Below are 25,623 nucleotides of genomic sequence, written 5' to 3'. Positions count from 1 at the left end.
AAATTGTAGTAAAATGTTCAAAGCTTTTTAGATATTGCCACATATTCTTTTATAGAAATCCAAAAGGCTTCAAGAGACAATTCCCTATGTTTAATCATCAGTCCACGATCAGTGGATATAGCTGCCAGTTCTTCTTCTTCTGTTAATGTTAAACTAAAATCACTTGAAGCTTCCATGAATGGGTTTCTAATCCAATTGTATTGTTCAGTGTTAATGATGGAAAATGCTATAAACTAAATTCTGCCCGTCAGCCTTCAAGTCCTATTTTATTTAGACTTAACTTTTGCTCACTTCCAGAATTCTTCAATATCATGCTTCTTTTTGAGAACTCTATCCATTTTATTTGGGTGTATTTATCTAAAAATAATATAATGATGTGTTAATAATAAATATAATAATGATGTGTTAAGAAAAAGAGCAGTATTTCCCTAATGAAATGGTATAATAGAGTAACTATATTTATTTTTATATCTGGGCACATGCCGCAAACCAGCGAAGCTAGTAATTCCAGGTCCGAAGTGGGAACAGTGTGGAATTAAGAAAATTACAGATACACTGAATCAAGAAAATACGGGGTCAGTGCCTGACCAGACGGTGGCACAGTGGATAGAGTGTCAGACTGGGATGCAGAGGACCCAGGTTCGAGACCCCGAGGTCGCCAGCTTGAGTGCGGGCTCATCTGGTTTGAGCAGAGCTCACCAGCCTGGACCCAAGGTCGCTGGCTCAAGCAAGGGGTTACTCGGTCTGCTGATGGCCCTCAGTCAAGGCACATATGAGAAAGCAATCAATGAACAACTAAGGTGCTGCAATGAAAAATTAATGATTGATGCTTCTCATCTCTTTCCATTCCTGTCTGTCTGTCCCTATTTATCCCTCACTCTCTGACTCTCTGTCTCTGTAAATTAAAAAAAAAAAAAAAAATGGGGTCGGGAGGGCCCTGTAATTGCTGCTGGCAAGAACAAAGCACACCAAAAAACCGCATCTTGTTTTATTTATAGGGCAAAGTGAGGCTATTAGCAAATCAGTGGTCTCTGATCATATTTCCAAGGCAACCCAAGAATTTTACCAAGTGCAGAAAACCCACACCATACATATCATCTTAACTTTATACCAAACAAAGGATAGAAGAAACTTGCCTCCAGTCTTTCTGGGGAACATGGGGGGTAGTGTAAACAATCCAGCACCACAGCTTAACAACCTTTTGCAACCTAATCAGGCAAGTGAGGTGGGGAGTTGGGCAGACTGTCAGCTTACAACCAATTCCCCACACCTCTGTCCCCCAAAAATCTAAACTCCAGCCTGACCAGGTGGTGGCGCAATTGACAGAGCATCAGACTGGGATGTGGGGGACCCAGGTTCGAGACCCCGAGGTCGCCAGCTTGAGTGCGGGCTCATCTGGTTTGAGCAGAACTCACCAGCTTGGACCCAAGGTCGCTGGCTTGAGCAAGGGGTTACTCGGTCTGCTGATGGCCCTCAGTCAAGGCACGTATGAGAAAGCAATCAATCAATAACTAAGATGTCACAATGAAAAACTGATGATTGATGCTTCTCTCTCTATTCCTTACTTCCTGACTGTCTGTCCCTATCTATCCCTCTCTCTGTCTCAGTAAAAAAAAAAAAAAAAAGTGGAAGAGAAGCAGAAGAGAAGAGAAGAGGCCTGACCAGGAGGTGGCGCAGTGGATAGAGCGTTGGACTGGGATGTGGAGGACCCAAGTTCGAGACCCCAAAGTTGCCAGCTTGAGCGCGGGCTCATCTGGTTTGAGCAGACAGAGCTCACCAGCTTGGACCCAAGGTCGCTGGCTCGAGCAAGGGGTTACTCGCTCTGCTTAAGGCCCACGGTCAAGGCACATATGAGAAAGCAATCAATGAACAACTAAGGTGTCACAACGAAAAACTAATGATTGATGCTTCTCATTTCTCTCCGTTCCTATCTGTCTGTCCCTGTCTGTCCCTCTCTCTGACTATCTCTCTGTCTCTGTAAATAAAAATAAAAAAATAAAAAAAATAAAAAAATAAAAAAAACAACAAAGAGAAGAGCAGGGTAATGCCATGTGAGGACTTGACTATTACTGGCTTTGAAGGTGGAGGGAGGGGCCATGAGCCAAGGACTACCGGCAGCCTCTAGAAGTTGAAAATAGCAAAGAAATAGATCCTTCCCTCAAGCTACCTGAAGGGAATATAGACCTGTCTACACTTACTTTGATTTTAACCCAGGGAGACCTGGGCTGGACTTTTAAACTATAGAACTGCAAGGTGATAAATTTGTGTTGCTATTAAGTCACTAACTTTGTGACAGTTTGTTACAGCAGCAGCAGATGACGAATACACTGGGCCCTCAGGATTTCTATCACCAGTGTTCAGCCAGCGGAGCAGAGGCAGGGAAAGGCCCTCAGAGGCACCATTACCACTCCCCTCCTGACAAGGACACCATGAAAAAATTGTACATTAAGTAAAAAGATGAAAGACACCCCTGTTTTTTTTGGTCCCTGGATTGCCCCACAATCTTTGAGGATCCCTCACTTGGGGGGCTACCTGAAGACCTACTCTATAAAGACCTACTGAATCCAGAAGCTCCTAAGTTTTCCCTTCATCTCATCAAAGCTTAATCATCCCATCCACTAAATAAAGCCTGAAGGTGACTATATTGACTCTAGATCCACTGAGGGATAATGGATGGTAACATATAGTATTAATGAATACTCACTTACTGTTTATCCTTTCAGGGAATGTGGGCATGCTTAATGTGGTTTCTTCCAGACCAGCAGTGCTTAACCTTTATGCTAAGTAAAAGAAGTAAATCAGAAAAAGCTAGGAACTACATGGTCTCACACACAGGTGGGATAGAAAACTGAGACTCATGGACATAGATAAAAGTGAAGTGGTTGCCAGAGGAGCGGTGGGAGCAAGGGCAGTAAAGGGGGCAAAATAAATGGTGAGAAAGTGTTTTGACTTTGGGTGATGGGCACACAACTCAATGAATAGTTCATATGCTATGGAGATGTTCACTTGAAACCTATGTGTTCCTGTGACCAACGTCACCCCATGAAATTTAATTTCTATACAAACAAAGTTGTATGTTAAAACTTTTTAAATAAATTTAAATAAATAAAGACAGTCTTCACTGAGAATCCGAGGGCATAAAAATACCATGTGCAAAAATCTATTTCAGGGAGCTCGTGACCCCCTGAAAGCATCTACCCCAGCTGCAAAGGCCAGGCCAGCTGAAGGAGGCAACGTGAGGGTCGTTTAAGGCCCACGTCCTTAAAATCATCTCTCACTGTTGACTACTGATGTCTTGCCTACACATAGGGTGACCCTGGCTCCAACCTACAAAACGCCAGAATTATTTACAAGTACATCTTTCCCACTGGTCTAGGAGACCTTAGGGGTTACGGACCAGAAGTCAGTGATGAGAATAAGATGTGAAGAGAAAAAAGAAATGGGAAATGGCGCGGTGAGAAATGACCGAGGAGTGGCTTTCTGACAAGGTTACAGATCTCGCAGACAGGGAGGCATAAAATCATCATTGCTTCTTAAATAAAACCTGACTACCATCAGAGTGAGAGTGGCTGAGTCCAGGCCAGGGAGAGAGACTGACACACCGCCCCTGTCCACCCGGAAGGCAGATAGCGGCCAGCAGGGCCGCCTCCATGGGCAGCACTCTCTATGCCAGCCCGTCCCCTCTCCAGGACTGCCCACACATCGAGTGCCCAGGTCACTGCTGTGCAGGGAGCCCATGCTTCTCAAGGTAGTCGCCCAAGGGTGCCCGGCAGGGCTCAAGAGTCAGGATCGTTGTGCAAGCCCTGGCTGTCCTGTGATCTTGGGCCAATGAGTGTTCCTTGCACTCTGCGTCCTCAAATGCAAAATACAGGTGATAGCAGATCAAGTCCTCAGCCCCTTATATCAAACCTTAGGGTTAGATGCGCTTCAAAATACAGACCTCAGAGAGACCGCACAGTGTCCGTGCATTACAGTGTTGCCCATAGTGGGTCCATCATCCAACACATTCATGTGGATATTCAGACTACATAGGAGAAATAGTTTAGGTCGAATTTTGCCACCAAATGATTTACAGAGTCAAGTTTCCCCTCTAAGTTAGTTATAAAATAATTTTGTTTGCAAAGTTTTGTTTGGAACTGCAGTTAAGACACAGCTCTGTTACTACTCCACACGGTTCTTGCTGTGTAGAAGAATCACAACGCCCCTTCCCCTCTGAGGGGAGTCCTGCCCCTCAGGTCTCCTTCTGTCTTGGCCTTCATTACACTGAATCATAACTGGCCATCTTCTGGGTAGGAGTGATAGCTTTCTCGCCTGTGTGTTCCCTGCACCTGGCTCACACTAATGGAATTTAATTGGACATCTAAACCTCTTAGCCAGCCGGTCTCCAGCCAGGTGGGGAAAGTACACCTTAGAAATCCTCTGCTTTTGCACTTTAAAATACTTTTTATTCAGAAACCCAATTAAGATCCACTAGAAATGGCCCTGGCCAGGGAGAAACTTGGGAGATTAGCACTATAACTGATCGGCAAAAATTTGTATAAGTCCAAAATTTTCCCTCCAGGCTTTAGACTGAAGAAGCTCCTGACAGCCCCAGGGGCCCCTGTGAGGCCAGCTTGAACCTCCGCTTCTCCTGGGCTGCTCCCACACCTCCGGCGGTCTGGGACATGGCCAAGGCGAGCTCTGCCGATAGTGCTTTGCATTTCTTCCTCCCTGCGAGGACACACACAGGCTGGCCAGGTGTGCAAGGCTCTCTGCTGCCCCTTCCTCCTCACACTCTCTCAAGACTGAGTGACAGAAGGCCGGCAGGCTCGCGGGAGGAAGGCTGACTGAGCCCCAGATCTAAGCCAGCACCAGCTCTGGCTGGACAGCCACTCAGCTAGAATTAAAAAGAACTTGGGAGTGTAAGTCTCCTTTCCAGGGAACACAAGGGAAGATCTAACAGCAGGGGGAGCTGAAGTTCCCACCTGGAGCACTGTCTTAGGTGAGGGTGGTCACCGGCCAGTTACCGCTCCAGCCAGTAGGACCTCCTTGGTCACGTGGTCATGTTGACAGCGTGCAAGTTAGGATGAGCCTTCTGCGGCCCCTCCAGGCATGGGTGACACCTAGAGCCTGGTGACTCCCCACCCCCACCCCCACCCCGTTATCACTGTTGTAGGGTCAGAAACATTTGCAAAGGGCCCTTGTATCCCCCGGGGCAGAGGAACCTGGTCCAGGATGCCCTCTAAAATGTGCCTTGTCCCAAGCAGAGCTATACTGTCTCCAGCCACCCAAGAAGCAGGGGCATGACTGATCTGAGAAGTGTCTGCTATTCAGTAGCTGAAGATGATTGAAAGGTACTCTCTCTGAGAGATGAAAGCGGCCTTGGAGCAGGACTCCATCAATCTCCATATTTATAATAAGCAAATCGAAAGGACCCAGACATAGCTCTATGTCTGAATTTACAGGGTCATACATATCTCCATGTCTGGGTTTACAGCAGACTTACAGCACCAAGGCACACAGCTCTTCTGGGAGGGAATTAATGATCACTGCTCCTAGTGTCTAGCCAGAGTTGGTGCTGGCTTAGGTCTTGGGCTCAGTCAGCCTTCCTCAGGGGAGCCCTGCTGGCTTCTGTCATTGAGAGGAAGGTGTCATTGAGAGGAAGGGCGGGGTACAGAGCCCTCCGCCGGGACAGGCTGGGGTCCTCATAGGGAGCCTACAGCCGCTGGACTGGCTGGACCGGCAGCTGCAGCACCTACTTCAGTCCTCACATCAGTGCTTTCTGCCTAGGGCGAAGGAGGCTTTCCTGGAGCTTTGTGTTTGTTTGTTTGTTTGTTCATCTCTTCTGAACAGCCTTTCCTCCAGGCATCTAAGGGGTGATACAAGTGCCTCTCCCACCCCCCAGAAAACAAGCTTGCTCCACCCCTACAAACCACTCTAGGTCCTTCGCTTTCCCTGTCTCCCTCCAGTGAAACACCCTCCCCCCTCAGGTATCAGCCTGTATTAGAAGACACTGTGTGCAGAAAGCAATTTACAAGAACAGGTGGATTCCTATTAAGGGGAGTCCCCACAGCTATTTACAGGCCAAAAGTGCTGCCTCTATCAACCCAAAGCATCTCATGCCGGTGGAATTTCAGGCAATATAACAGAGTCATTCAACAAATCTGAGTTGGTGACATGATGTTAAGCTGCTGGGGACACAGCTTCGCTCCCAGGCTACCTACCAACCCACAAGGTATAAGAGTCACCTGGAGTACCTGTTAAATGGTGATCCTGGGTCCCGCCCGCAGAGGTTCCCTATCTGTAGCTCTGGGTAGAGCCACTGAACTGCACACTCGAGGAGCAACTGAGGACTCCAACGCAAACAGCACACTGGCCGTGCAGGGAGGGGCTACGTTGTTCATCACCTACGCCTGCTTCTTACTTTCAACCCCTCTCCACTTTGGAAAAGAGCCTGTCAAAGCTGTTTTCCCTAAAGAGCTAGAGGTGGTAGGTAGGGGAATGGTGGTCGCTGATGTTTTCCATTGCAGGATGTAGCCAGAGTTATCCCAACTGATGCTCAATACGTGGGTATTTACAAATGCAGTTGTCCGGAATTTGCTTCAGCCTAATTTAAAAGGGGAGGAAAAAGGCTAAAAAGGACTTAGCCCAGGGGTCCCTAAACTTTTTACACAGGGGGCCAGTTCACTGTCCCTCAGACCGTTGGAGGGCCGGACTATAAAAAAAACTATGAACAAACCCCTAAGCACACTGCACATATCTTATTTTAGAGGAAAAAAACAAAACGGGAACAAATACAATATTTAAAATAAAGAACAAGTAAATTTCAATCAACAAACTGACCAGTATTTCAATGGGAACTATGCTCCTCTCACTGACCACCAATGAAAGAGGTGCCCCTTCCGGAAGTGCAGCAGGGGGCCGGATAAATGGCCTCAGGGGGCCGCATGCGGCAGCGGGGGCGTAGTTTGGAGACCCATGACTTAGCCATTATACCTGGTAACATTTGACTATTCACAACTATCAAGGTTAAACTTCTGGTTTTAGTAACTTTACTGTGGTCCTATTCTTATTTTTAGAAAATACGTACTGCAACATTTAGAGATAAGAGGCTGTGGTGTCTCCAACTCATTCCCAAATGAGCTCATAAAAAACAATACACACATATGCATATACATATACATAAAATATGATAAAGCAAATAGGATAAGATGTAAATTACTTAGTCTGGGTAGCGTGTATACGAGTTCCCTATATTATTCTTACAACTGTCCTATGTGTCTGAAATGATATATCAAAGTAAAAAGTTACAAAGAAAAAAATCCCAGGTGAGCGGAGGGTGTAGAAGAGTACAGACTACATTCTTTACTTTTGTATATGTTTGAAATTTCCCACCACTGAAAACAATTCCCTGTAGCAAGCCTTGATGGGGTTTGGGTGGCACTGACCCTGGACTATGTCTGGGACAGCCTAGACACCATCTACAACAGGGGTCCCCAAACTTTTTACACAGGGGGCCAGTTCACTGTCCCTCAGACCACTGGAGGGCCGGACTATAAAAAAAAACCTATGAACAAATCCCTATGCACACTGCACATATCTTATTTTAAAGTAAAAAAACAAAAAACAAAAAACGGGAACAAATACAATATTTAAAATAAAGAACAAGTAAATTTCAATCAACAAACTGACCAGTATTTCAATGGGAACTATACTCCTCTCACTGACCACCAATGAAAGAGGTGCCCCTTCCGGAAGTGCGGCAGGGGCCGGATAAATGGCCTCAGGGGGCCGCATGTGGCCCGCAGGCCGTAGTTTGGGGACCCCTGATCTACAACATTAGGGGCCAGGAGGCTTGAGCGAAGAGTTCCAGCTGAGTTTTTGGGGCCATGCTTCACACCTCGTCCTCCCAGCTCCTAACACCGTAAGGAAATAACTTTACAATCTTATTTTTACAATGTCATTTTTTTTTCTGATGATAAAATTAACACCTACTCTTTCAAGGGGAAATCTTATAAAAAGGCAATTATAAGCCTGAAAATTAAAATCACCTTTCAGACATACACTGCCTCTATCACCAAAGGAGTTTTTATTAGGATAGGTGAGTTACCTAAAAGCTCAGAATTGAAATGAGACTCCAATACCTTTCCTTACATGGGTTTGGGGATAGAGATTTAAGCCAGAATGACAGATTGACTTTTTTTAAAAGTTCTCATTCAATCCGAAAACTGTGAAGGAGAAGCGAGGATTATATGGCTCAAGTGACAACAAGAAGATGCATATGCAGAATAATATTAAAAGTATCTGACAACCCACGGGCACCGGACAATTAAAACCCATCAGAACCGACGTGGATTTAAGTCTTGCAGCTGATCAGCCCTTTAGCTCCTGGGTTGTTGGGAATTCCAGGAGTATCTTGAAAGGCACCAGCTAGCCAATATTTTAACAACTGACAGAGCCACAGTGGTGACTTCGGATTGAATACCAGCTCTGTGCATGAGGGAGTATTAGCTCTAGTAACTGTGATTTAGTCTAACCCTCATGGGAGCTATGCCAAATTTAGGCTCATGTCTAATCTATACTCTTCTCAGAGGATAGGGACTTAATTCTTTCCAGAGCTCCAGATGGAGTCAAGACTCGGGAGTAATTTGAGTAAAGCTCAAAAATGACTCACCCACTTTTCAAGAGCTACTGAGCCAAACACGATGGATTTGGTGGGGGGTGGGAGGAGCTGGTAGGGGGAAGATATACAGGCATTATTCACACTGGCTAATAAATATCTCCTTTTGCTTATAGAGACCCCAGGGCAAAACAGATGCTTTTGGGGATATTCAAGTGAGTCCAAGGCTGAGAACAGAGATGAGCTTCCTGTAACCATCTGCAAAAGCTTCTATTCAACACATTTTTAGAAGAGTGGATTGAAAAGCTATTCCATGAGATAATTAAATTTTAGAAATTCATTTCTAATTGCACACATGGAACTTTTAAGAAAAGTACTTTTCATTATCTCCCCATGCTGAGAGGACACTCTGTTGGTGACAGTACTGGAGGCACATCACAGCTGTTCCTTTGAGATATGAAAGCGAGGAGGGTCAAGACTGGGTCTTTGATTTTTTACATAATGCCTGGCTCAGGACCATAAGTAATGAACTGCTTGCTTAATAAGTGCTTTCTGTGGAGGAGGAGGAGGATGCTATTGTAGGTGGCCTTGCCCCTTGGGTCACAGGTTGCATTTATAAGCCATTGACCTTTCAGGGAATCAAGCTAAAACCAACATAGTCAAACTGTTAGTGTATGATGATAGTCATCTAACAGGCAGTAATACCAGAAGAAAATTAATTTAATTATTTTTTTTCTTCTTTTCCAAGTGAAAGGAGGGGAGATAGACTCCTACATGCACCTCAACTGGGATCCACCTGGCAACCTCCGTCTGGGACCGATGCTCTGCCTGAGGCCATGCTCGCAACGGAGCCAATTTTAGTGCCTGAGGCAAGGCTCTACGGAACTATCCTTACTGCCTGGGGCTGATGTGCTTGAATCGAACAAGCCATGGCAGTAGGAAAGGGAGAGAGAGAGAGAGAGAGAGAAAGAGAGAGACAGGAGGGGAAGGGCTGAAGAAGCAGATGGGTGCTTCTCCTGTATGCCCTGACTAGGAATCAAACCTGGGACATCCACCTGCCCGGCCAATGCTCTACCTCTGAGCCAACCGGCCAGGGCCTTACCTGCGTTCTAAACTCTATTCTTGTCTAGTTTCATTTCCAAGGCCATTGGTATCTGATCTCCCCCTCCTCCCCATTTCAAAGACACTCTCAGAAAACTTCCATAATCTGGAAGACTGACTACCACATCAGTGTCACCTACATATATGGAGAGTAATGACTGACTCCTAACACAAGCCACCCAACAACCATCCACAAGGACATCAAATAAGCACTTACCCTAAGTAGACACTTTACTTGAAGGTTTTACAGAAATGTCTACACTACAATCCTGCTCTACACATGTTCCCCATGTTTGCACTTTAAATTACAGTCTTCCATACTCTCTAGCTAAAACCTATTGTTTGGTTTCCCTGATCACATAGTTAGCAACCTCCTAAGTAAAATGCTTCCTTCTAGGTTGTTTGTGCAAATAAATAGTACCTACTGGGTGAGGTGAAGTGGACCTTTAAATGCCCCACAAAGTAAAATTTGAGGCCAGGGAACAGCAATATGACTGTGACTTCATCACAGAGGTTCTGTGTCACCTGAAAGATGAAGAAAATTACCAACTAAAAAAATGATTTATCAGTTTGGCTACGATCATTTTTTTTTTAATTTTATTTATTCATTTTTAGAGAGGAGAGAGAGAGACAGAGAGAAGGGGGGAGGAGCTGGAAGCATCAACTCCCATATGTGCCTTGACCAGGCAAGCCCAGGGTTTTGAACCAGCGACCTCAGCATTTCCAGGTCGATGCTTTATCCACTGCGCCATGATTTATCAGTTTGGGAAAACTGCATCACCAGGGAAAACCTTGGTCAAGACATTCTAAGTCACTCGCTTTCCCGTTCCCTGTGCTCACGGCAACCTTCTCCAGCCCCACGCTGGTCCGAGAAAACCCACCAGGGCAACAGCGCGCCCTGGAGGTCAGGGTGACACACTGGGAGAACACAGGGGCAGAGGGACATGCCAGTGTCTGGGGCACTGACAAAGGCTTCTCACTCTCCAACTCTTTTCCCCAAACCACATGGAAAGTTCTATAAGAAAAAAAAAATTTTTTTTTTAAGTTCAGAGAGAAAAGGCAAACTTCCCTTAGGACAACAATTTACCACCTTTTTCATCTCTTGGCACACAAAAACTAGTAACTAAAATTCTGCAGCACACCAAAAAATACATCTTTTGCCTATCTGACAAAAAAAAAATAGGTATAGCCTGACCAGCGGTGGCATAGTGGATAGAGCGTTGACCTGGGACACTGAAGTCCCAGGTTCAAAACTCTGAGGTCACTGGTTTGAGTCCAAATGTTGCTGGCTTAAGCCCAAGGTCGCTGGCTTGAGCAAGGGGCCACTGGCTCGGCTTGACTCCCATGGTCAAGGCACATATGAGAAGCAATCAATGAACAACTAAAGGGCCGCGACTACAAGTTGATGCTTCTTGTCTCTCTTTCTTGCTCTCAAAAAAAGGTATAATTTTGAAATTTTGATTCATTCATGACAGATTGCTATTGTTATGTTTGCTATCACTTTTTTATTCGATAGTCTAAGGGAAAAGAGGTCAAAGCCCCTGACTCAATAGTCAGGTCTTGCATGTTTTAAAAATTCTTGCAACACACTAGTTGAAAATAGCCGCCTTAGGAAGAAAGGCTATATATGGCCTGACCTGCGGTGGCACAGTGGATAAAGTGTCAACCTGGAAGACTGAGGTTGCCAGTTCGGGACCCTGGGCTTCCCTGGTCAAGGCACATATGGAAGTTAATACTTCCTGCTCCTCCCCCCTTCTCTCTCTCTCTTTCTCTCTCTCTCTCTCCTCTCTAAAATGAATTAAAAAAAAAAGGAAGGCCACACAGTGATTAAACTCATTCATTCATTTATTTCTTCATAAATTCGCCCAACAACCTACTCCTAATTTAGAGCTCTCCTTCCCCCTTTTGCCAACTTCTATTATGAATCTACCTTTGCCACCCAGCTTAGTGTATCCCAAGGTTCTCTTTACCAAGCCACAGTCACAGAACTCCAGGGAAAAGCAACCTGGTCTCATCTCTCCACACATGCTGCAGATGGCTTTTCCAGTCTACCTGAATCATTACCAGCTAGAAGCAGCAGTCATTGAGACTTGGACATGAGCTGCAAAGTATAGAATGGTGACAACAATTCCAGTGTCATGCGGACTTTTCCTGGATGTGGACTTTTCTTGGACTCCTGCTCCTTGGGACAGCTCCTAACAGACTGAACTGGGGTTGGGTTGCATTTATCAGGGATTTGGCATGGTGTTGGGGCCAACTTGGACTTGGTGAACTTGTTAAGGACACTACTCTTTTATGGATTCTTGCTGTATTGGCCAAGAGTTTGCTTAAAGGCTTTAATCACTGTAAAAAAAAAAATAGAAGACTGGATAAAGAAGATGTGGCACATATAAACTATGGTATACTACTCAGCCATAAGAAATGATGACATCGGATCACTTACAACAAAATGGTGGGATATTGATAACATTATATGGAGTGAAATAAGTAAATCAGAAAAAAAAAACACAAGAACTGCAGGATTCCACACATTGGTGGGACATAAAAACAAGACTAAGAGACATGGACAAGAGTGTGGTGGTTACGGGGGGGGGGGGGCAGGGGGAGGGAAGGAGGGAAAGGGGGAGGGGGAGGGGCACAAAGAAAACTAGATAGAAGGTGATGGAGGACAATCTAACTTTGGGTGATGGGTATGCAACATAATTGAATGACAAGATAACCTGAACATGTTTTCTTTGAATATATGTACCCTGATTTATTGATGTCACCCATTAAAATTAATAAAAATTTTTTTAAAATAAATAAATAAATTTGCCCAACACTGTATGTTACACAGAGGCTGTGTGCCAGGTGCTAGGAAGGCAGAAATGCCATCACAGAGCTCCAAGCTCTGTGGAGAAGGCAGACACCACAACTCACTGTAAGGCCAGCAGGATCAGGGACAAGCACAGGGGGTAGAGAGTAGAGGGGAGAGCACTGTGCAAAATGAAACCAGAGTCTTTCCAGGGAACTGGAGGTGCCCCAAATGAGAGGGGCAGAGGAAGCTCGTGGCGCAGAGGGGCTGTGGTCCCAGCAGCCCTGCCCTCGCTTCCCTGGAGCAAGCCTGGCTTTTGTCTGGCTCTTTGCCCAACCCCCTTCCAATGCGACCCAGGGGCCACCCAGACCAGGCTGAATCCCTTGCCGGAGATTGGATTAACAAGGGACTTGAGACATCCATCATCCCACAAGTGAGACTTGAGGAGACATCAGCCATGAGGCACCCAGGAAAGATTTTTCTCCTCGATGAAATGAGACCACAGGGCAGCCTCTCTCCTCTTCTGTACAACATTGCTGTACCTTCACATGCTGCCTGGAACTCTGACGGCCACCCGGTGACCAGGAGGAAAAACTAAAGTCACCAAGGGCACCAGGGCAGAAATGAAACCTGCTCTTTGGTGGCATTACTGAGTCATCCCAGCAGTGGCCAACCTCAGTATTTCTTATCAGTGGCATTAGAAACCTTCCCTGTCCTTTAAGCCTCTGAAGTTGAGGTCTGTGCCACCTGCAGCTGAAACCATCCTAACTGATGCAATTAGCTCCACAATCCTGTCGAGGGCGGCCCTCCTCAAGGCGTCCTCACCTTGACCGGTTCATCGGTTAAACAGACAAGCTAAATTCCCAAGGGCCATGCGCAGAGCTGCCCTGTTATTTTTCCCCAGATCTATTTATGAGAATAAAATTAATTTTCTAGCCCATGAATTAAACATTGCTGCTCCAGCTGAAAGGTTCTAGCAACAGCCTTTTGTTGGCAAGGGAAGCAGATCCCTGCACGGCACGTTCTAAATAAGTCACAGGGAGGCAGAGGATAGGAAGGGAGGTTCAGGGGGAGCGGCCACTACAAAGAAAACGGAAGAGCTGACAGATCCCAGTCCTCTCCAGCTTCTCTGAACTGTGGGCCTGAGGTTGGACAGCGGGCTGGGGAGAGCAACTCGAACTTTAGCACGTAGATAAATCATCTGGAGATCTTATTAAACTCAGGCACTGATTCAGGAGGTCCAGGATGGGGTCTGAGAGTATTTCTGACAAGCTCCCAGGTGAGACTGATGCTGCTGGCCCACGAACCACAGACCGCTGGGACCCAAAGAGTCCTCCACCCTTTCCTGCTAAGCACCAGACCCTACAGTGACCCCAACAGCCGAGGAAACGGGGAGCAGAACTGACCATGCCTGAAATGTGGGCTAGTGAGAACCAGCTGTTTAAATCCAAGTTCCGGGGAGGAGATGAGATACCAACACCCTACATGCATCCCCTCCCCCCCACCACACACACATGCCTTTTAGAAACACAGGATAAAGCGGACAACAGAGGAAGAAACGGGAAGGAGGAGGGCATTCTGGGCCTGGAATTCGGGTACTATTAAAACCTTTGGGACATTTCACTATTTATTTTAGTCCCAGAACAGTTCTTGAGTCTTGGACATCAAATGCCCAATGAAATATTATTCTTAGCCTGAGAGGTCAAGTTCCAACGTATTTGCCCCAGTGTCTCTCCTGAAAAACTTCAGACTCACACTCATCCCTCCAACGAGTGTCTGGTCTAGAAATTGGGCTCCAGGCCAATCTGTCATAATAGACATCGTTGGTGTGGGATTGCCTGAGAGGAGGAGGTGAGAGGTTGAGGCCAGTTGTAAAGCCAGTAGCCACGGCCACCATCATAGTCGCCTGGCCCAGGCAGGTTCGCATTTGATTCGGACAGACGGTAATGAAACAACAGAGCCAAGAACTGGTGTGTCATTAGCTTTAATCCTAGCTTGCACTCAGCAAGCAAGAAATACACACAGTGCGAAAACACTTCCCTTTCCATTCAGGGCTACCCAAAGCCAGTGACTTATTCAAGTTTCCTGAATCAAAGGTTCTACCTCACCAGCCTTATTCACCTCTGTTCCCCATCTCCTTCTCTCTGCACAAACTGGCTTCTCCTTCAGCACTCTGCCATCTTAGCTGCTTCTCCTCTCCTCCACGTGGCCTTTCTCTGCTCTCTTCCAGCATGGGCTCCTCCGTTCCATTTTATAGTATAGAAATCAAAACCTTTAATCCAATATACAAATAAGGAAGTTTCTGATACAAAGTCACCCATCTGAGGTAAAATGGGATTCCTCATAAGAGTGCATCATCCCACATCATGCAACAGTCAAGCGTGAGGGGGAAAGCTTAGTGTTGAGAAGATCTTAGTATTAAAAGGGTAGGAAAGGCTTAGTCCTAAAACTAAGCCTTAGGCTATAACGACCCTGCCTGCTTACAGCCTGTCCCCCACATCCAATGCAAACTATAAGCGAGCAAACATGTGTCATATTTACAAACTTATTTGACCAACACCAGCATCTGCACAAGCCTGATCTCCTCCCCATACTGCTGAATCTTCCGGCCCTCAATCTGGGGCCTGGTCACCTCCAGCCTGGCTGAACCATCGGTCCCTGAACCACCCTGCTCTGTCTCTCCCCTCAGGAGCTGTGCCCACACTGTTCCCTGAGGCTACAATACCATCACCCCCAAGCCCTCGGACCAGCCAGCCAAGGGTGTCCCGCCAGGCTCAGCTGGCTCCTTCCTCTGCTGGAGACTGCTCCCTCCACTCCCCGAGCTGGTGCTTTGTAACTAACGCTGCCTTAGTGGTTACCACCTGTGTGCCTGCCAGCCTGCCTGCCTCTCCAACTGGCCCCTGCGTGCCCAGTAAGGGATGGTGCCAGGCCCAGCAGGTAATGGGCAAGTAACATTTTTGTGTGTGTGTGTGTATTTTATTTATTGATTTTAGAGAGAGAGGGAGGGAGGGAGAGAGAGAGAGAGGTCATAGTTGCTTCACTTTAGTTGTTCATTGATTGCTTCTCCTATGTGCCTTGACCCGGCAAGCCCAGAGTTTCAAACCAGCAACCTCAACGTTCCAGGTCGACACTTGATCCACTGCACCACCGCAGGCCAGGCAAGTAACATATTCTTGAACAAGAAAATTAAACCATGATTCTTACCCACTTGTGCATCAGAAATACCTGAACGGTTTTTTTAAAAAAAAAAGCCAGGACATCACTCCTAGTGATTCCAATTCAGTACATCTGGGAGAGGGCCCAGGCTTCTGAAAACTTTAAAGTTTCCCTAAGTGATTCTGATGTGTGGCCACTTTCCGACATTCATTGAAATGGAAGAAATGAATGAATTAGTGGATGAATGAATGAGACTGCTATCCACTTAAAACAACGTTCAAACCTGTAAGAATGTTCTATGAGTTTGTTTGAGCCAAACTGTCAACAACTGCCACGAAGCAAAGTCTCAACAAATTGAGAAATTGCTCCAGAAAATGGCGGTTTCACCACTTATTTTATACATCAGAATCAAAGATGCAAGGGGCTACATGAAATTGACTGGTGACAGGTTAGGGAGGCGGAGAAAGCAAAAGCAGGGAGATCTCTGGGATTGGATAAAAAGTGAAAGTGTGTATGCTGAAGCTTCTTTTACATGAGCAGGAACAAGACAGTTAACAGTGAATGCCTCACATAACAATAACAAAGAGGGGTCTATTGGTTCCTGCTCTGGGGGGGTGTCTGGCCTGATGGAGAAGGAAGATGATCCTTACATTCCAAAGGCATGTGATTAAATTATCTTAGATGCAAAAGATAACAGACACACAGAGTAAAAGTAAGGATTGACCTTTGTTGAGAGAGAACACGTCCCTAGGACATGACCGCCCACCATAAACTGCTTTTAGCTAGAAAGGTTTGATTTAGACCATCCTGAGTGTTTACTTTAGGGTTCTGAGTTTGCAAGGCCACTGTGCAGGCTCATCTAAACTTGTCAGGGTTAGTTCGAGGCCCCGTCTTTCTTTTTTCATCCACACTGCACATATCCTCACAGTTGTAAGGATCTCTCTTATGGCCACTCACACACAATAAACAATTGACAGGCATTTATGAAGAAGGACATCTGGAACCTACTGTTATGGCCACCAATCCATTGCCAGGAAAAATAAGTCAGAGACCAGCAGCCTTTACCATTAACCGGGGCTTTCTGACAACCAGGAGTCAGTCTGGAAGGAGTCTCAGCCTCCAGAGGATGAGAGAAATGGCGGGAAGGCAGCACGGGAAGCCCTGAGGGATTGCGTGACTGAGGCGCAAGGGCTAGCAGAGACTGTGCCAGCTTCCTGAGCAACTTCTTTATTGTTTCGAGGAGCCCTGAGGAGCCACTGCGCCACCTCACCCGCAGGTGTTGTAAAATACCAAAAGCTACAGAATCAATATTAATAGTTTAAGGGGCTTGAAGAACATTTTATTAATGTGGGTTAAGGTGTGCAAAGAAATTTTGTAAATAATCTCTGTACTGTGTGATTGGCATAAAACCAGGATGGCCTTTGGCATTGTATTGTAAATGCAAAGGGGAGGAAAACATGGATTCCCTGACATTCCACTACACCTGTGGGGAAAGGGATGAATGGCTAGCCAGGTGCAGGAAGAGAAAAGCCAAAATAAACCTTTTCTTATAGTAATGAGCCATTTGCAGGCATTTGTCCCCACGGAAACTACCTCTCCCATGTGATGCATGTGGTTAATGTGTGTGACTCTGGACAGAGAGATGGTGGATAAACACTAGAAAATATAGGAATGCCTTTTAATATGTAAAGAGACATCTTTCTACCATTGTGTTGACTTGTAAATTTTGTTTTCTCTAAAATGATGTATGGCTTGCAAATTGAACATGGTCCTATCATGTTAAAGGGCATATGACTAAAACCAATAATGATAAAGAAACCCTAATTGCAATTTTTGCTTCTGTACTTCCCACTTACAAAACTATAAAAACTAGGTAGAACAAAGGGCCAGCGCTCTCCCTCAGATTTCTGTTAGAGTTGCCGCCGCTTGGCCAAGCTAGACAATAAAGCTCTGGTGTGGAATCGACAAATTTTGTTCGTGTCTTCAATGTTTCAAGTCCCTCCGGATTAGGCTTAACAGTTTCATTTCCCTCCATCAGCCGGCTGTGCTGCTGTTGTCCTCATGGTGCAGTTGAGGAGTCTGAGATTAGGGAAAGGGAATTGTCTGCCAAAGGCCAAATTTGAGGGGGTGGGCCTGGAACTCAGATCCTCTGACTTCGAAGCCCATGCTCTTAACCCCAGAGCGGAGGCAAAGACTCGTTGCAGCAGAGGGACGCACAGACTGCACACCAGACACTACAGAACATCAAACAAGAACAGTGCCACCCAAAGACAATGTTGTCTTCTGTTAAACCTTAAAGAAACCATCATGGCTCTGTCACTCTTTTGTAAATCCATCAATAGCTTTTCCAAACAATTATTACAATTTTATACAACACACAGAACTAGATAAGGCAAGAACTAAAGCGTTATAGCAAAGTCACGAGCAAATCTTTGGGCTTAAAGGCTGTGCCTTCCATGCGAACCACCAGCACTACAAGTCTCAGACAGCCCACAGACACAGTGCAGGTCCCGGCGTAGGCCTTCAGCATGGGATACAGTAACAATACAGAGCACTGAGTGTCTACTCTCTGGTAGGCCATTTTTAAAAAAAAAACTTTTTTAAATTTATTGATTTTAGAGAGAGAAAGAGAGAGAGAGAGAGAAATATCAGTGGTATTGTTCCACTTACACATCTGATTGACTCTTTTTTTTTTTTTTTTTTTTTTTTTTGTATTTCTTTGAAGCTGGGAACGGGGAGAGACAGTGAGAGAGACTCCCACATGCGCCCAACAGGGATCCACCCGGCACGCCCACCAGGGGGCGATGCTCTGCCCCTCCGGGGCGTCGCTCTGTCGCAACCAGAGCCACTCGAGCACCTGGGGCAGAGGCCAAGGAGCCATCCCCAGCGCCCGGGCCATCTTTGCTCCAATGGAGCCTCGGCTGCGGGAGGGGAAGAGAGAGACAGAGAGGAAGGAGAGGGGGAGGGGTGGAGAAGCAGATGGGCGCTTCTCCTGTGTGCCCTAGCCGGGAATCGAACCCAGGACTTCTGCACGCCAGGCCGACGCTCTACCACTGAGCCAACCGGCCAGGGCCCTGATTGACTCTTGTATGTGCCCTGACCAGAGATTGAACTCGCAACCTTGACTTATCAGGACTATGTTCTGATGTTCTAACCTACTGAGTTACCCGGCCAGTCTGGCAGTCTTTATTATATGCCTTAGTTCTTTTTTTTTCTTTTTTTAATTTAGTGAGAGGAGTAGAGGCAGACAGTCAGACTCCTGTATGCACCCTGACAAGGATCCACCTGGCAAGCCCCTTAAAGGGTGATGCTCTGCCCATCTGGAGCCATTGCTCCGTTGCTCAGCAACCAAGCCAACTTCAGCACCTGAGGCAAAGGCCACAGAGCCATCCTGAGCACCTGGAGCCAACTCTCTCAAACCAATCAGGCCATGGCTGCAGGAGAAGAAGAGACAGAGAGAGGAAGGGGAGGAGGAGCAGTACAGAAGCAGATGGTCACTTCTCCTGTGTGCCCTGACTGGGAATCAAACCCAGGACTTCCACACACCAGGCCATGCTCTATCATTGAGCAAACCAGCCAGAGCTATATACCTTAGTTCTTAAAAAAACTTTCAGCTTGGTGTTATCGTCCCCATTTCTCAGACAAGGATCCTTGGGCTGACATATTGGAAAGGGACATGTGTAAAGTTGAGCTAAGTGGCAATGCCAGGATTCCAGCTCTGGTCTCTCCTGTGCTGCACTGTTTCTCATGTCATAACCACAGTGCAGTATGCAGTGACCTTGACCAGCTTTAGAGAAAACTGAGCTAACAATGATAACCTCAACCTAAATTTATACACGCTGGGATTGTCAAGCCAGCAAAAGCACACTTGACTCTGTAGGTTTTACTGCACTCCAGCCTTAGGTAAGGCTTTTACTTCTTGGCTATTTATTAAAAATGCAAAAGTTGCAACAATGGGCTGGTAATTAAAGATTTAAAAGAAAGATTCATTTACATTTTTCAGTTTTTTAGTAGTTTGAGAATTAAAGATTTTTTCTAAAGAGGAATCATAGAGATAAGGAGTGGGAGGGGGGAGTTCAAAACAGAGACCCTAAAAGATTTAGAGAAATGATTTGTCCCTGTTTCTACTATAACTGTCCCTAAAGGAAAACACTAAAGACCAGGTGAGTTGTCAGTTGAACAAAATAACTCTTATCTACAAAATAGTGGCTTTTTGGAGGAAAATAGAAGGAAAGAGAAGGGAATGGGGGAGGGAGGAAGAACAGGAGAGATTGTATTCATTTCATTTTGGGGACTATGAGAAAGAACCCTTGTTTCCAAAGCCAATGCAGTATTTTCCATGCAAGGGAAGCAATGAAATCAAGTACTGTGGCAGCTCTGTAGAACGTATTGTGCTGCAAGAGAACCTTTTTCCCTTCTACTAAAAAAAAACCAGCCAGTATTAGGACCAATAACAGTAATGGCAACTTACAATTACTGTGCACCACCAAGGGTCAGGCACTGTGTTACGTGATCTACACATATTATCTAATTTAATTCTGACAACTTGATGAACAAGTAGTGTGAATATACCCATTACATGTGAGGAAGTTGAAGTTTAGAGACTCCACGGCCATGCAGATGCTACGTAAGGGAGCAGGGATTCACATTCAGATCTCTCTCTCTCAAGCCTGCTCACCTTGAAAAACCGGGAGGTAAGACAGACGTCCATGGCCACACGTTCTTGGGCTCCTCAACAACCTTAGGGACTTGATGCAGAAAGCAGCACAACCCACCAGATATTGGGACCATCCCAAATGGTGGCTACAGGTTACCTGATGGCAGACAGAAGACAGCTCATCTTTGGGCAACTCTCAGAACCTGCCAGAATTTGACTGATGGACCAGCACTTTCTAAATTTCAGCCTCTCCTGACCCTCCCTGCCACCAGACTGGTTTGTTAATCCCTGCACCTCTCAGCTTCCTCCCCAAAGGCTGAATCCCACTCAGAATGGTCCAGCTGTACCAGCAACTAGGATGCCAGAGAATCCTGTATCAGCTCAACAACAGTTACGTTTATGCCAGGCAGGATGGAAGAAGGGAGCAAATCACCGCTTTGCATGCCTGGTACTGCCACTGAAGTTGTCTCATCAAGGGAAAAAACGTATGATGTCACCATGATATACTGCCTTTACCCCTGACCAAGATGCGGATGACATTTTGAGAGAAAGCAGAAAAGTCCCTGACATTTCTGGAAACCAACTACCAGAAGGCCTGGGAAGGAATCCCAGGAATTCTATTTTGATACCATGACTGCTGCTCCTTGACCCTGGCCTTCGGCTCAGTGGTAGAGTGTTGACCTGGCATGTGGATGTCCCAGGTTCAATTCCCAGTCAGGGCACACAGGAGAAGTGACCATCTACTTCTTCCCTCACCCCCTTCTCTCTCTCTTCGCCTCCCACAGCCAGTGGTTCAATTGGTTTGAGCATGGCCCCGGCCGCTGAGTATAGCTTGGTTGGAGCACATCAGCCTCAAGCATTAAAAATAGCTCCATACTCGAGCATTGGCCCCAGATGGGGTTGCCAGGTGGATCCTGATGGTTGCGCATGCAGGAATCTGCCTCACTATCTCCCCTTCTCTCACCTAAAAAAAAAATAAATAAATACTGTCCTTACTCCTCTGTTCTACTCATCTTGAGATTCAGGCCATGGACTAGCTGCCCCTCGGGCCAAAATCCTCAAAGCAGGCACTTTCATGAGCTCAAGCCTTCAGGTGAAGATTATTCCTGCAGTTGGAGTTTGCATTCTGTCCTTGAAACTCATAAACTCATCCCTCAGGACCTGTAGGCACCAAGTACATTCCATTCTAAGCCTGCCCACTCAGAACACTGCAAGATAAGGCAAACAACTTGCTCTAGCCCCAAGGACAGTCATGAAAAGGTTGGGGAAGGGGAACACAGACAGTGGAGGAGGTTGGACTGAACAACTTGATGGATCTTTCATAGTAGACATTTTTCCACCATGCAAATTACTCTCCATGCATTGCACACCTAACCCACCCTCTGCTAGGTGAACCGCATGGATGCCTCTTGTTTCCAGGGCAACCTTACCTGGGGGGTGGAACAGCAAGCAATGGACGGGCTAAGCTTATTTCCTTGACAACTTAGGTCCCTGAAGTGGATGAACAGCACACTGGTGCATGAACTCAGCCTAAAGCTAGCTAGAGCCAGTGAGGGAGGGGGTGAAGAGGGAATCCAGTGGGGGAAATTTGTGAGTCAAGGCACCAGAGCTCTCACTGAAAATAACCCTGAGTCAATGGCGCCCCTAGCCTTCAGCTGTCCTAAATACCCTAGCCGCAGCACAAAGATCTCAGCTGGTCTCTCTCCCTCGTCTCTTCTCTCACATGCTATCCATCAGACAAGGTTCAGTTGTTTGTAATGATTCTAAGTCACAATTTTGAAACCTGAAACTACAACATTGACCATTGCCTGCTCTTTTTCTTTCTTCTTTCTTTCTCTTTCTTTTTTTTTTTTTTTTTTTTTTTTTCCTTTTTAAGGAATGCAATGAAGCACAGGGAGGGAGAGAACCAAGATTAAGAGAACGGAGCTGACGAAAGTAGCTAAAGCAGAAGAGTACACAGGGAGGTACAAGGATGGGGTTTGGCAACATCACCCACAAAGAGGAAACCAGATTCCTTTACTGTGTTGACTTTGCCCAGAAAGTTTGGGGCCAAGGGAGGTGTCCTCTGGCTAAGGTCTTTCAGAACAAAGATTCTGTCTTCACCACCGAGAGCAGCCTGGATAGGGCAGAGGTGCCTTAGCAAGCCTAGAGAAGGCCCTGTCCTTGTGGCTCCTGTTGGGGTGCCAGAGTAATGGGGTTCAGTGGCTGTAAGGAGCCGAGCCCGTGGACCCTGCAGAGCCCCAGACATGTAAGGTAATATCTTAAGTGCTCAATTCTGAGCTCTCTCTGACACCAGCCCTCAGGCTAAGCCCCAGTCTCCTGGAGGTAGGTGGGCTCTAAAGCCCACCAGTACTGCCCCTGGAGGGGGAGTGAGGGGGCTCCGTGGAAGCTTGGGGGCAATAAAGGCTTTGGCTGGCAGGGTAGAAGTGTGTTCATGAATTCATGGCTAGACATCTCAGAGTTTAGTCATTTGGAGATAAGAAGAAAGATCGACCAAAATTAAACCAAGGCAAAACAAACAGCAGGGTGAAAAGGACAGAGAATTGAAGGGGAGACCTGAGCAGGGGGTTACCCAAAGCTTTTAGCAGACTTTAAAAGGCTTCAGGATTCTCTAGGACTCCTGCCCCCTCACCATTTTTCAACTCTGCATCCCTCCCTCAGCCACACACCCCCTAAGAAGCCCCCACGGTCTATATTGGTTTGCTCCCAAGAGCAGGGACTGCAGGATTTCAAGGAAAGGCTTGGAACCCGAGTGGCCCCATCCATTATCAACCTCAGCATTTGAAGTTGGCACTATGTCAAATAAGAAGCTTGGCAGAAAGAGGTCTTCTTATTTCTTTCCTCCTCTTCCCCTCTGGAAATAAAAGTAGGTTGTATTTCTCTTGCCCCCGTTCCTTGGTGATCTCAGGAACGATCTGAAAAAGCTTTTTGGAGTACCTGGTCAGTTTCAGTCCAGGATATCAATGCCTGCGCCTTTTGTCCCGGCTACTGCCTCTATGGTGACCGAGGCCAAAACCAGTTTCTGGGGCTAGGGGTTCTTCCAGGTGATTCATAGGTCAATGATTAAAGTCACATAGAGCAGGCGATGAGCCCCTGGGGTCCTGGGAAGTGGGAGGAGTTGGGGGGATCCACTCCTGGGCTCCCTCCCCTGCGGCAGAGGTCGGGGTGCTATGAAGGTGGGTGGCAGAAGAGCTACAGGTGCGGCGGGAGCCAAGAGGGTACAGGGCCTGGAGGGGGCTCTGCCTGGCCACAATCGGAGCTTAGTGCTGGGGACACAGCGCTCTCAACTTGAGCTCGTTGGGCTCGCCAAGAAACTTCTGGGACCAGAGAAGCGCAACTGGGCATAGAAGATCACAGTGGTGGGCTGATAATTTGGGCTTTGAAGGGGCTAGGAACGGTACTGGTTTCTTCCATCTCGTGCGCGAAATCAGTGTTCCTGGGCCCGATCTCTCCACCCCCCTCCACTTCCTTTCTTGTCCTTAACCCGGCCCCAAGCGCCGTGTCCCGTGGAGGACACTGAGAAGCTGAAAAGCAGCAGATAGGAGAGCCCCTGGGACCCGCACCGGCGACACAATCGGCCCGCCCGTCTTCTCCGGCTCACAGCCGGGTTCGGCAGGTGCCCAGCGTCCCCCCAGGTGCGTCTCTCTGCGCACAACAGTGGCGCCGCAGGACTCCAGCTCTCCGTCGGGGAGCAGACCAATGGCCTTACTCGGGCAGACAGCCGGGGAGGCAGAAGTTGAAAATACCTGGATGGAAATACCTGCCTATCCCAAAGGGTGGGCAACTGCAGGCCAAGGGGACCGGGACGCCTGGGGGAAAGCGAGAGGAGGGGTCCGCACCGCTGGCAGCCGACCCACGACTCCGCGCGCTCCAGCGCGGCCTCGCCACGGTGCCCGGGGCGTAGGGGGCGTCGCGGGACTTACCCCAGAGCAGTGTGAGCGGCTTGGCTTTGGGGATGAGCACCAGGGAATACACAGCCGCCAAGTGGAGCAGGCTCATCAGGACGACGTTCCTCCAAACGATGTTCTGCCGCTGCTCGCGTGCGCCCGGCCTCTCCTGGCCGCCGCCGCCCTCCGAGCCCTCGACCCTTGCACGGCTTTCCTCCGCGGTTTTGGAGAAGGGGACCTGCCCCCGGTCGGCGGCCCGGCCTGGCATGGCTGGGAAGAGGTAGGCGCCGGCGGCGGCGGCAGCAGGCGGGCAGTGCTCTGCCGGCGCCGATCTCCCCGGTGGGGGCGGGGGCTTTGCCTTTTAGAGGGGATCTCCACACCTCCCGTCCCGCCTCCCCGTTCCTTCTCTGGTTCCTTCTCCCCAGGCGTTCAGTGTGGCCTAAGGATGCAAACCTGGGAGCCCAGCGTCTGCTGCGGGCGTATCATCCATGCCGCTGCCGGGGCTGAACTCAGTTGCGAGGAAGAGGGGCGAGCGCGAGGGGCGGGCGGGGCGCGGGGGAGCAGGGGAGGACCGAGCGCCGGGAGAGCGGCGGGGGAGGCGTGCTCCGAAGGAAGAAAGACCTGCATAGCTACAGCCAATCACGGTCGCCCGTGGGGCTCTTAAAGAGAAAGACGCCCCTGGACCCCGCGGCCCTGGCTCTCCAGGGCCGGCCGGGGAGCCCGCTGGGCGGGCGATTGGCAGCCTGGGCCCAAGATTGGGTGGGATACGACTCCCGGGACCGGGGGCTGGGGTGCGGCTCACAGCGTTCTGTTGTTGTGTGTTTCTCCAGTTCCAAAAATACCTTTATGTTTTGAAAAGGCTTTTTTTGCCTTTTTTTTCTTCCTTTAACTTTTGAAGCCTCAGGCCACCCGTATTGAAGAATGTAAAATACGGGCTCGGACTCTCAACACAAGTTAAAGCCAGATCCGAGATGAGAAGCAGAAGTCCCTCTGCCAGTTGGGCCTGTGGAGTGACGGAGTGCAGCTGCAGCCAGACATACAGTAGGTGCTTGATTAGTACCTATGATACACCAATGATTAGATGATACAAAAATGACGGTCGGTTACTAGCCGACAGTGCCCTGGCCACCGTGTGGCTTGTCAGCTGCACAGCTGTTTATGGCCAATTTTTGGCTAACTGCTATGCTGTCTCCTTGTAGCCCTCAGTTTATGGTACAATACCCTAAAGTCAGCACCACTGAGAATAGGGCTTTAAAAAAAAATCACCCAGAACGTCCCAAGGAAAATTAACCTGTGAAGAAATCGTGTCTGCTCATTCCTCTCCTCCTAACGCAAATAATTCGGAGCTGTCCAGAAGGAACCCTAATAGCGCAGAAATGCAAACAGGGGTGCACTGGACATGTCCCAGCAGGTGTGGCTGCACCTGCAG

The 25,623-nt window shown here is 47.6% G+C and overlaps 1 protein-coding gene across 1 annotated transcript in view; it reads right to left on the bottom strand.

The window, feature by feature from the left end:
* SCD5 (stearoyl-CoA desaturase 5) overlaps nucleotides 1-24,744 on the bottom strand; it is a 189,291-nt gene extending 164,547 nt beyond the window's left edge. Inside the window, exon 1 of the mRNA XM_066232542.1 lies at nucleotides 24,231-24,744. Within this exon, the coding sequence (XP_066088639.1) occupies nucleotides 24,231-24,462 (232 nt within the window). The 5' untranslated portion in view covers nucleotides 24,463-24,744. The remainder of the gene's footprint in view (nucleotides 1-24,230) is intronic.
* Between the last annotated feature and the right edge of the window lie 879 nt (nucleotides 24,745-25,623).

The sequence above is a fragment of the Saccopteryx bilineata genome, chromosome 5 (genome assembly GCF_036850765.1).
Source record: "Saccopteryx bilineata isolate mSacBil1 chromosome 5, mSacBil1_pri_phased_curated, whole genome shotgun sequence".
Classification (NCBI taxonomy): domain Eukaryota; kingdom Metazoa; phylum Chordata; class Mammalia; order Chiroptera; family Emballonuridae; genus Saccopteryx; species Saccopteryx bilineata.
The sequence above is the reverse complement of the archived record's forward strand: the minus strand, read 5'-3'. Positions and strand labels throughout refer to the sequence as shown.